The sequence below is a fragment of the Phlebotomus argentipes genome, unplaced genomic scaffold (genome assembly GCF_947086385.1).
Source record: "Phlebotomus argentipes unplaced genomic scaffold, Phlebotomus argentipes genome assembly contig_46, whole genome shotgun sequence".
In the NCBI taxonomy this organism is placed as follows: domain Eukaryota; kingdom Metazoa; phylum Arthropoda; class Insecta; order Diptera; family Psychodidae; genus Phlebotomus; species Phlebotomus argentipes.
Genome location: NW_026776153.1, coordinates 341872 through 352385, shown reverse-complemented (window position 1 = coordinate 352385; position 10514 = coordinate 341872). Strand labels below are relative to the sequence as shown.

The 10514-nt window shown below is 44.9% G+C and overlaps 4 protein-coding genes across 9 annotated transcripts in view; 2 read left to right on the top strand and 2 right to left on the bottom strand.

The window, feature by feature from the left end:
• Nucleotides 1-3058, bottom strand: LOC132262219 (S1 RNA-binding domain-containing protein 1-like). The gene is made up of 2 exons (XM_059761409.1): nucleotides 1449-3058; nucleotides 1-1388 (listed from the first exon to the last, which is right to left on the bottom strand). Exons 1-2 carry the CDS (start codon nucleotides 2965-2967, stop codon nucleotides 184-186), a joined length of 2724 nt encoding a protein of 907 aa, XP_059617392.1. The 5' UTR covers nucleotides 2968-3058; the 3' UTR covers nucleotides 1-183.
• A 74-nt stretch (nucleotides 3059-3132) lies between these two features.
• LOC132261744 (mitochondrial inner membrane protease subunit 1) lies at nucleotides 3133-3866 on the top strand. The gene is made up of 2 exons (XM_059760696.1): nucleotides 3133-3331; nucleotides 3409-3866. The coding sequence occupies exons 1-2, from the start codon at nucleotides 3224-3226 to the stop codon at nucleotides 3859-3861; spliced, it is 561 nt and encodes a 186-aa protein (XP_059616679.1). The 5' UTR covers nucleotides 3133-3223; the 3' UTR covers nucleotides 3862-3866.
• A 76-nt stretch (nucleotides 3867-3942) lies between these two features.
• Nucleotides 3943-7293, bottom strand: LOC132261737 (ubiquitin conjugation factor E4 A). The gene is made up of 3 exons (XM_059760684.1): nucleotides 4607-7293; nucleotides 4382-4544; nucleotides 3943-4308 (listed from the first exon to the last, which is right to left on the bottom strand). Exons 1-3 carry the CDS (start codon nucleotides 7109-7111, stop codon nucleotides 3956-3958), a joined length of 3021 nt encoding a protein of 1006 aa, XP_059616667.1. The 5' UTR covers nucleotides 7112-7293; the 3' UTR covers nucleotides 3943-3955.
• Nucleotides 7294-7901: 608 nt separating this feature from the next.
• Nucleotides 7902-10514, top strand: part of LOC132262014 (tensin-2) — an 82305-nt gene continuing 79692 nt past the window's right edge. For 5 of the 6 annotated variants that reach the window (XM_059761167.1, XM_059761142.1, XM_059761150.1 and 2 more), the window contains exon 1: nucleotides 7902-8015. In XM_059761167.1, coding sequence (XP_059617150.1) covers nucleotides 7950-8015 — 66 coding nt within the window. In that variant the 5' untranslated portion in view covers nucleotides 7902-7949. The remainder of the gene's footprint in view (nucleotides 8016-10514) is intronic. The other variant, XM_059761191.1, reaches the window with a different exon arrangement.

Below are 10514 nucleotides of genomic sequence, written 5' to 3'. Positions count from 1 at the left end.
TTTATATGTATAACGAATTTATTTCTTATCAGAATTTAACAATATCAAAATTCCACACGAATTTCATTTATAGAAAATATTCTCTATTTGTAAAATGCAATCTCCGTTAATTTCGTCCACACTCAGAACTGAAAATTTCATTACATATCACGGAAGTGATTTCAATCCCTACAAGTATTAAATTCAAATCAGTCTATTTATCCCATTTAAACCCGAAAAGTTTTGGTTACACCATGTGCAATTGGTTTGTAACTGTTTGTACACATCCTCACGATATTCTTGCACAGCCTGCAATGGTGTCCTCGCAAGCATCTTGCAAATAGATCTCACATTCTCTGCTGAAGTAGAGAAAGACTTAGCGAAGAGCTGAACAGTTTGAGGGTGTTCTGCAGCACGTTTTATCATCTCCATAAAGTGATACTCTCCGATGTTCCTTTCCAGCAATCCCAGATAGTTAATTATTCCCCTCGCGATGTGATAACTCTCCGGATGCATCCAAGTTCTGTCCAGCGGATTCGCTCTCTTTCCCGATGTCTTCTCGTCGATCGTCACGAATCCAGCGCACTGTCTAAAGGCCTTCTTGTCAATCAGATTCCTCAGTTTTTCTCGAGACTCAATTGAGCCGTGCTTCTGCCGATAAAGGATTATTTTGTGTGCGATTTCCGGTGAAATTCCAGCCATGAAACGCAAACAAGTCTCATCCGTTGTATTGATGTCGACTCCAACGAAGCTCCTGCATTCTTCTAAGATTTCGTCCAAGGATTCTGCCACGTGTGTAGTCAAATAAATCTCATACTTGGGATTGTGATGATAAACTCCCTCGAATATTAACTTTTTGAAATGCATGGAAAATTCCTCATCAATCTTTTTATGCTTACGAGCGATAAATATAGCACCGATGAGATTAACATCCATACATGGAAAAAATTCGTCAATTACACTGTTGCTGCAAGAGTATTCAAAAGCGCCTTGATCGCTTGTGATGCAGTACGTGAAATTCATATTGAATTCTTCCTTCATCGCCTCGAGAAGCACTTCAGTTTCGTGACAACCTGTCCCGTTGCCTAGAGCGATGATTCGACAATTGTATTTCTGCAGATATAGACGAAGAGTAGTCTTTGCGTGGTTTAAAGCATTTAAAACAAACTTCCTGGCTCTTCTGTCGACTATCTGAGAGTGAGGATAGATCACTGTGGTGTCCAAAACTTCGCCATCCTCAGATATCATTGCGAGTTTGCAGCCGTCAGCGAAGCCTGGATCGATTCCTAGGATTTTCTCATTCGACATGAGAATATATTGCCAATAACTATCTGCGTAATATTGGATTGCGGCATTCACAGCGTCTTTTGTTATGTCTTGACGGATTTGCTTAGTTATCAAAGGCACGACTGCAAGAAAGGAAACCTCGAGTTAATTGTGTGAATAATTTTATAAATATACTTACTTACTTTTTCTACTGTACATCTCATTTATGATTTTTCTTAGGTATTTATTTCGCTTTGGAGTGCTGTTTGTTTGCCCTTTGAACATCATAAATATAGATTCTTTGTGATTTTTCCTTGTTTTAGTAGGAATTACAATATGCACTAGCAATTTCTTATTCTTGTCTCCTCGATTGATGGTTAGAACTTGATAATGCGTAAGATTTGAGATCTTCGCTTTAAAGTCAAAATACAGCTCATATTTGCTGAAATCCGAAGAATTCTGTGACGTCTTTCCTTTAGCTTGAGTGGAATGAAGTTCAATCGAATCATTTTTTGCATTCTTTGTCATCACTTGAATTAACTTCAGCATCTTCTCACTCTTCATCATGAGACTGGCGACGAGAATTGCAATTCCAGTCTCCACTTTGGTGACTGTGTTCAATTGCTTTACAGAATGATTCACGTATTGGTTAAAGTTCACCAAAGTATTTCCAGCGAAGATTTTTTTTGCAGGTCGCAATAATCCGAGTTTAGTGGCAACTTTTTCCAGCCATTTTTTACCAGACGGCTTGTAAATATCGTAAATGTAATCCAATTGCTCAATTGACTTGACTCGTGAAATCATTCTCCGTAAATCGTCAGTCAAGACATTTGATTTGTGGAGTATTTTCGCGACACCATTGACTCTTTCCTTAAGCATTGATTTATTAGCAAATGTTTCCCTAATCTGACGAATTTTTTGAGCCTTTAAATTACCTATCATGTGACTTCGATAGCGACAAATGAAGGAAATCGTGTTATTCTGTCTGCAGAGTTCATCAATTTTTTTAGCCACTCCAGCCTTGATACCTTCAATCTCTGCCACAAGAGAAGCTATTGACCACGTCATTTTGATTTTTGGTTTCCGGCGTTTACGCTCCTGTCGCTTTCGCTTCTGTTGTGCTCGTTTCCGTCTCATTAATTCCTGTCGCTCTCGTTCCCGGCGCTCTACTTCCTGTCGCTCTCGTTCTTGGCGTTCAAATTCCTGTCGCTCTCGTTCCTGCCGCTCTCGCTCCTGCCGTTCTCGCAGCTGTTGCTCTCGTTTCCGGCGCTCTAATTCCTGTCGCTCTCGTTCCCGGCGTTCAAATTCCTGTCGCTCTCGTTCTTGCCGCTCTCGCTCCTGCCGTTCTCGCAGCTGTTGCTCTCGTGTCCAGCGCGCTAATTCCTGTCGCGCTCGTTCCCGGCGCTCTATTTTCTGTCGCTCTTGTTCCTGGCGCTCTCGTTCTCGTCTAACTTGTTGTTGACGCTGTTTTTCCAAATATTCTTGTTCCCGTGCCCATGCCCATTCCCGTTCTCGTTGTCGATTCAATTGTTGTTGTTCTTCTTCACACATCGAACAATACTGAACTGTACACGTATAGAGACTGTGTATCTTTGTTATCTGTTCATTTGTCCGATCTGTCCGATCAATCGGACCAAACAGACGTTCATAGATAGCGATCAACATCCCGAGTACGAGCAACACAATGAACCCAATGCCCAATATTTGGTAAATAACATTCATTTCACAGCACTTATCTTTCTCACGACTTCATTTACCACGCGGCACCATCGAACAGCGCCATACGGCGTTATAGAGAATCATTTTGGGACAGTCAAAATCGGCGAAACTCTTGGGGAACCCCCAAAAATTCCTCATCATCAGCGCCGTGGCTCATTGTAGAATCATTTTGGGACAGTCAGTCAAAGTGTATTGTTTTGAAAACGTCTGTTTTTCGCATGAAGACTCTTCATTTCATCATTTTTGGGGATATTCAGCCATGTTTGCCCGGAAGAAGTTCTACAAAACCCTCTCTATCTGTGGCAAAGTCCTGAAATACGCCTGCATTGGCCACTGTACCTTCACATACCTCGTTGATTTCGTTTATGTGAGTAAAGTGTGGTTATGTTGAGGTAGAAAAATCTCCAGACTTACCTTTGCGGCATTCTTTTGTGCCCTCCTCAGTGTTCGGGACCTTCGATGGAGCCCACCATATACTCAGGAGATGTACTGCTCACGGAGAAAGTCAGCTGTCGGCGCAATCGCGTCGATCGTGGTGATGTAATAACAGCAATCTCTCCCACTCATCCCACCAAGATCATCTGTAAGAGGGTGTTCGCCGTGGCCGGCGACCGAATCCTCGCCGGAATGCCTGGTGATCTGAAGAACTCCTCCAGTATCAATGTGTCAGCCATCGCTGGCCAGGAGAGCACACTCACGCCGACTGAGCAAGAGAGAATTGAGCAGCTGAAGGGCCAAATGAAGAAGATTCGCATCCCACGAGGCCACGTGTGGCTCGAGGGCGACAACAAGGATAACAGCGCCGACTCCAGGTACTACGGAGCCGTGCCACAGGGCCTCATCAACAGCCGCGCCGTGGCCAAAGTGTGGCCTCCCTCACAATTCACCTTTCTGTGATGTTACTCCATTTAATGCTCCGTGCATTCAAATAATCCATAAGTTGTCTCCTTTACATATGTACACTCTTAATAATTAATGCCTAGGAATCACTTTAAGCATCTTTTGGCTCCGCCTTGTACGCCTCACGTCTCTCCTTGATCCACTCATGCACGCGCCGCTTCAGCTCCTCGTCCGGCACCACCTGATCCATCGTGAGCGGCGACCTGTTGAAGGGATCCGTCTGGTCGCTCAGCAGATGCCTGGCGATGGTGGGGCGGTCGACTCTGACGCGCGAACTGGGCAAAATCACTGGATCTGTCATCAGGGTTAACATGAGGGTGTCCAGGAATTCATCCGGCACATCCGCGAGTGCTTCTTGGTCCTCTTTGTGCTGCTGATCAATTCGCTGCACCTTCGCGGCAAACTCCTGAATCTCCCCAATCAGCTGACCGCCTCCGATGCGGACTGGAAGAAGGAATATTGGGGATGTTACAGACAGGGAAGAACGCGTATTTCGCCAACAGCTGGGAATACTCACTGAGAACTTGCTCGGCGTACTCGAAGAGCTTGTGACTGTACGATCGTCCATCTTGGGAGACAGCCAAGCAGAAAGCCTGGCATTCTTGCAGATTGGCGTAAATTTGACAGATCTGCAGAACCGTATTTGCCGGATCGAACTCAAATTCCTTCTTGTGCTTCACCTGCAAGACATTTTATCTCATTAGCCGGTCAGAGAAATGAGTCCAGAAGTGCGGAATCTTACCTTGAAATTCCCCTTCTTGGGTCCCACAAGATTGAGCAGAAAGTAGTTGAGCATCGCCGCCACTCTGTCCACCATCGATCTGTCGCAGAAGATGCCCTTGATCTCCGTGGTCAGGAGCTTCAGCATCTTAATCGTGTCCCTGCCGAGGATGTTATCGAACCTCGCCATCATGCCCAGATGCTGCAGATTCGCCATATTCTGCTGCCTCTCATTGGCCGGCAAACTGTTCCAATCGCCCGCATCCTGAGCTGCCTGAAGCGTACGAATCTGCTGCAGATTGTTCAGTGACTCATCCAACAGAAAAATGGCGTCGTTGATCAGCAAATTGATGAATCTGAGGAAGAGTGGCGGATTCACTGCCTCTATGTTCTTCTCTGCCTCAATGGCGAGCGCCTTGAAGCGCTCCTTGTGATCCTCCACGCGCCACGCAAACTCCATGATCACGTACATTGGACGCCTGTAGTTGAACTTCTGCTCAAACTGCACATTCTCTCCAGTCATCTCTATGCCCACGAACACGCGCAGCAGATTGGGAATGAGCTCCAGGCGGTGCTGGTGCGTGTGAAAGAGATTTGTATGGAAGATTGCCTGATTCTCCTTCGGCAACAGACACTCGAGTCCCTCGGCGAGTCTGGCGCGCAAATGGGGATTCTTCACCCTCTCGGAGCTACCCATGAACATGAGGATCATGGTGAAGATCTCATTCCTCGCCTCCGGGTGACTTTCAGTGCGCTGAGCGTCAAAGATGCGAATGAACGTGAGAAATTCGACGACGTTCTCCACGACGAATTCGGGAATGCATTTGAGAAGAGGCGATGGGGGGCAGTCAATGGGCAGTATCACCTCTTGGATGGTCTGGGGCGCATAGGAGGCACTGACGGACGATTTGTCTGACGCCACAACAATCTGGCCCAGCCAAATGGCCGTGGCCTCGTAAAATTGCATCAACAGGCCGTCATTCGTGGGCTCCAGGATCAGATTCTGCAGGCAAAAGTACTTCTGACTCTGCAGCGTAAGCGTCTGCAGGATGTTGACCGCCGCGTCCATATTTCCGCCGCCCGCCTGGTCCTGATAAGCCGCCTGAATGCGGTGAATGTCCCTGTTGAGTCGCATAATCTTCTCAATGACGACTCTATAGCCCAGATCGATGGCTTTGTGCGCCATGAAGAAGCACTCGGTGATGAAGTTGTACTTTTGCGCCATCGGACGCGTTTCACCCTCGGCCGTGGGTAGAAGACACGTCTCTTTGTCCACAGATTGCATGTGGACGTCGCGAGAGGCGCGCTGATCCTCCGGCACGCACGCGTAGGTCGGATCGACGAGCAGCACTTTTAGCTGAGGCTTCAGCAGTGGCTGGCAGAGGCGCAGCAGAACGCTGGCCAGGCCAATGGTGAAGGCATCGCTGGCGTTTCGCTCGCCAGAGAGAAGTGGCATCGCGTGAGCATTCCAGATCTGGCCGCGGCGGAAGTTCACGTGCAGACAATCGCCAATCCATGTGAGAGCCTTCGCGCGCACACTGCCGCCCATCACCAGGAAGCCCTTGAAGATTACATGCAGCTCGTCCTGCAGCGACTTCAGGCAGCTCCAGAGCGAGGACGTGAGATTGGACGAGGGCGCCTCTGTTGGGTTGTCATAATACTCAAACTGACCCTCGTCGCGCTTCGGAGCGAGCGAGAGGGAGAGCAGCTGTCCCAGGAGACTCTCGGCGAAAGCCACTCCGCTGACGGGCGTCTTCTGCGGCGTGGTGAAGTCCAGCAAGAGATTTCCCATGACTGTGTTTGTCTTGTCGCTGACGAATGCGCCCAAAGTGGGCAGAATCCACACGTCCAGCGACACGAGAGACGCCCTGCTCACCTTCTGCCTGATGTCCTGCAGGAAGGGGTAGATGACCTTCTTCAGCATGGCCATGCCCTCCTCCTCAGTCTCCGATGACACCACTTCTTTCGCCACAAGACCCAGGAACTTGGCCTCTATCTGGATATCGCTCGTCGGTGAGCTGAACATTCGCGTCAGTTGGTCAGACAAATTCTGTCCGGAATACAGATCGGGCTGCCTGAATGCCGTGCTGGCGTTCTGGATGATGGCCTCGGAGATCTTATCGCAAATCTCTATCGTGACGCTGTCATTGTCATCCCGGGTACACTCTGATCGCTGCAAACACTCGCAGAGGTACAAAAATACCTCATTCTCAGCCACTGATCCACAGTCCCCCTCCTCGCCGTCCGTGGGCACCAGGAAATCACCCGGATTGGACAGCAGGAGTCTCTCGAAGAGCGCCAGAGAGACCAGCTCCGCACTGAGCACAGTCTCTCTCTCTGCAAGTTCTTCCAAGAAGACCAGCTTTCGTCCGCGTGGCGGACTCTTGTTCAGCGTCACTAGGAGCACCTTCTCGATCAGGTTATTTACCCTCGTCGCCATCATATTGCCAGGATTTCCGCGAGTTGTGTTTTCCGATTCCTTCTGACTTTTTGAGGTTAGGAGACCCGAGAAGGGATTCTTGTCCATCGTTTTTCGAACCTTTACTGTCACGTTCACAACACAGTTGGGGATCACAACACTTCGTACATCACTGAGGAAAGGCGATTGAGGTGTTTTTGGCCATTTTCCGTTTGCGAAAAGCCAACAGAAGAAAATTCTGCAAAATCACATCCAGTCCACACGAATAAAAAATACACTGTGACATGTGGGACGTTATATGAAAACTAATGGGACAACATGTGGGACAAACAGAGTGTTTCAAAAATTGCCGCAAGAAAACAAACATTTTGTGAGGATTTTCCTCGAAAATCCATTGATAATTGTCATGATTGTGTATGAAAATTGTTTACACGGATTATTAGTGGTATTGCTGATTGGAATATTTGTTGATATCTTCGTAAAACACGTGCTTTTCAGGGTGATGTCACGCGGGAAAGGGCGGCGAGAGTGAGATGGAAGAAGCGCCGTGCCGGGAAAAGGAAGGTTTGCGGTGTTGTGTTTTCAGTTTGCCGCCAGCTTTCGAAGAGAGTGGTTGTTTCTCGCCTTTTCCTGGACCACAATTCCAAGATCATCCCAAGAAATCCGCGCTGGAGTGTTCGATAAACTGAGAAAAAATGTAGTCAATAATTAGATTAGACAGTTAGGGTGCTAAAAACAGAGTGAAAGGCGGGGAATTTTGAACCCTCGCGTGAGAATATCGAGTGAAAACGTGATTTTTTTTTCTACCGCGAAAATCAATTGTATGCAAATTGTGTGATTTTTTATTTCGAAGTATAATTGCGCGCGCCCCGAGAGGAGGAAATCGAGTGAAATGATTCCGTCTTGAGACAGAGACTGCCAAGAACACATCCTCTCCTGCTCCACGATGTCCTGGAACTGCCTCTGCGGCAAGGAGAAGAAGCGACCACAAATAAGTGCCCCGATTTTAAATGTGAGTCCCTCGAATGCTAATTCTTCTCCTCTTCTTCCTCGGCGTCATTTTGTGTGTCGTAAATTTCAGGACGTCCCCGAGATTTACATGCACTTTTTTACTACTTTTCTTCCCATTTATTAAGAACGACACTTTTGAGGCAAATGCGCTCTGAAGATATCCTTGTTTTATGCTGATGATATTTTGCATATTTTGATGAGTTATGGAATTTATAAACAGTTGAAGCTTCTTTAATTTTGCCTAAGAAATTTAATTCTCCACTTAAAAGAAAATACAGACGATTTATTCTGAAAATCTAGAAAAATTTGAGGGAAAGGAAAATTCCCTCAAAAAGCTCTGAAATGTTTTCTATTAAATTTTAAAGCTTGCCGACTTTTGGTTTCCAGTAAGATTTCCTTTCAATCCGACACTTCGCGGAATAAATTTCTCAACATATGTTACAGTATTTCTTCCAAAAGACTCCTGTTTATTTTTCCAAGCGTTCCCTTTGAGGGTGTCACAGTTCATAAAGCATCTCTTCTGGGTAATCATATGCGCGCACAAGTTGGGATTATTCAATCTCACTTCACAGTAACATAAATTTCCTTAGGATGCGACAAAGAATGTTGTTAATCAATTCATGAATTTAATTGAATTGACCACGAGTTTGCGGCCCAAGCGAGACTTTATTCCTTGTGGCCGTAAAAAAGGCAGCCGACCATTAAATGCGGCTATTAATGGTGGAAAAAAGAGTTGGTAATATCTCAAATTCAATCGCTTTTCTAATTATACAACAAAAGGCGCCGTTTCCTCTCCTCCAGAACGATTGACGCAACGCATGTGCGTTTTTTCTCTCTACCGCTCACAGAATCATTCTGTGGCAGCGGAGAAATATGAGATAAAGGCTCTCAAAGAGACGTCTCTTTGACGATTCAGGCCAAGAAGTTCGCCTTCCTTGGATGAACATCATTCAATTCTTCCTTTCACCAATTCGGTCAAACGTGAATTTCGGGGGGGATAATTCAATTTCATGTACATTTCACTTTTAATTATGTTAAATTGAGCGCGAAACTAATTTTTTTTGCTTCTTCTGCGTCTCTTTGTCGGAGTTTTAGCTTAAGAATTACATCGATATGACCGTTGATTTCATTAAATTCATCTCCACAATAAATTTGGCAATGTTCGTGAGATGGAAATTCCTTCCTTTTCTTGTTATTGTGCAACATTTTGTTGTTTTTGCAAGATATCAGCGTATAAAAAATGCGTATAATGTTTTAATGTTTCGTTGTAAAAATATGATTAAATTGTATTAATTTTTCATCTTCAAGTTGGTGAACAATCGAAGAAAAAAAGAAGCGAAAGAGCAATCATTCAATTGACAGACGCAGAAAATATGAGAAAGGTCACATCTTTAGGTCGTGGTAATTAATAGTGTGTAAAAATGCCACTTTTTTTCCACCGGGAAATCAATAATTAAGAGGAAAAAATCGCGCATAAAAAGGCGACGGAGCCAATCACAATAACCACTTGCAATCACATTAATTTAATATTTTTCTCACTCGCGCTCTCATGGCGAGAGTTTTGAGTGCTTCTGACGAGAAAAGCCATTTGCTATTTGGGGGTTTTGTGAGCATGTGGAAGAAGTTTGAAGAATGAGTGACGATTAGCAAGGCAACAGATGTTATTTACCAAATTACACAAAATCACCCACACATCTTCGCGCCACTTACTTCATCTGCAGAGAGCCACTTTGGCGAATTCATCAACATGCCGCCGATATGGAGTGTGTGACACGCACAAATCGGCGAAAAAATAAATGACTTTGCTTAATTAATGTGACAAATTGGTTTGTAAACATTGCCCAGAGAAGAAATATTTACATTACACACTCTTAATTGCGTGAATTTAAATTCAAGCCGGAGAAGAGATACATTATTAGATAAGAATGCTCAGCTTTGTGCTCAGCAGAAGCGTGTGGATTGAAGGAAAGTATGAGAAATGCAAAATCAGTTGCAAGAGCATTCAAGCATTGAAATGTTCTTTTAATGGAAGAAAATATATTTGGAAATTTGAACAAGAAATATCTGAGCAGCACGGAAAATTAAGAAGTCATTCAGAAGAGAATAATGTGAGCCTTTTTGGTTCGAATAAATTTTCTTTATAGCATTTTGCGCACAATTTTTTTTCTCCGCTGAAACACAGTCCAGAAACTACAATTGTGGCAATTGGCAAATAAATTGACTCTTTGTCAGAAAATCAAACACTCATAAATTCCATGTCAAGTCGAGCAATATCAAGTCAGACATTTAATATGTCTTTGAAGAAGTGTTTTGTGCAGAAAATCAAGGGGGATGTCTATGATATTTTCCCAAAGAAATCAATTCCTATTTTCCAACCTGTTGCACAGTTATTGGCACACAGAGTGTGTGGGTGGGAAAGTCACGATGGTTTTGCTCAATGATCGGCAAACGAAGCACGTCAAATTCGTGGAAAAATGCATGGTTTATAATAGGTTCTTGT

Excerpts from the sequence above, each read along its gene's own strand:
- LOC132262219 (XM_059761409.1), bottom strand. The coding sequence starts at position 2,967 with ATGAATGTTATTTACCAAATATTGGGCATTGGGTTCATTGTGTTGCTC. Across the intron at positions 1,389-1,448 it reads TGAGATGTACAGTAGAAAAA|TCGTGCCTTTGATAACTAAG; the intron begins GTAAGTAAGTAT and ends CCTTTCTTGCAG.
- LOC132261744 (XM_059760696.1), top strand. The coding sequence starts at position 3,224 with ATGTTTGCCCGGAAGAAGTTCTACAAAACCCTCTCTATCTGTGGCAAA. Across the intron at positions 3,332-3,408 it reads ACCTCGTTGATTTCGTTTAT|TGTTCGGGACCTTCGATGGA; the intron begins GTGAGTAAAGTG and ends TGCCCTCCTCAG.
- LOC132261737 (XM_059760684.1), bottom strand. The coding sequence starts at position 7,111 with ATGGACAAGAATCCCTTCTCGGGTCTCCTAACCTCAAAAAGTCAGAAG. Across the intron at positions 4,545-4,606 it reads CCAAGAAGGGGAATTTCAAG|GTGAAGCACAAGAAGGAATT; the intron begins GTAAGATTCCGC and ends AATGTCTTGCAG. Across the intron at positions 4,309-4,381 it reads GTACGCCGAGCAAGTTCTCA|TCCGCATCGGAGGCGGTCAG; the intron begins GTGAGTATTCCC and ends TCCTTCTTCCAG.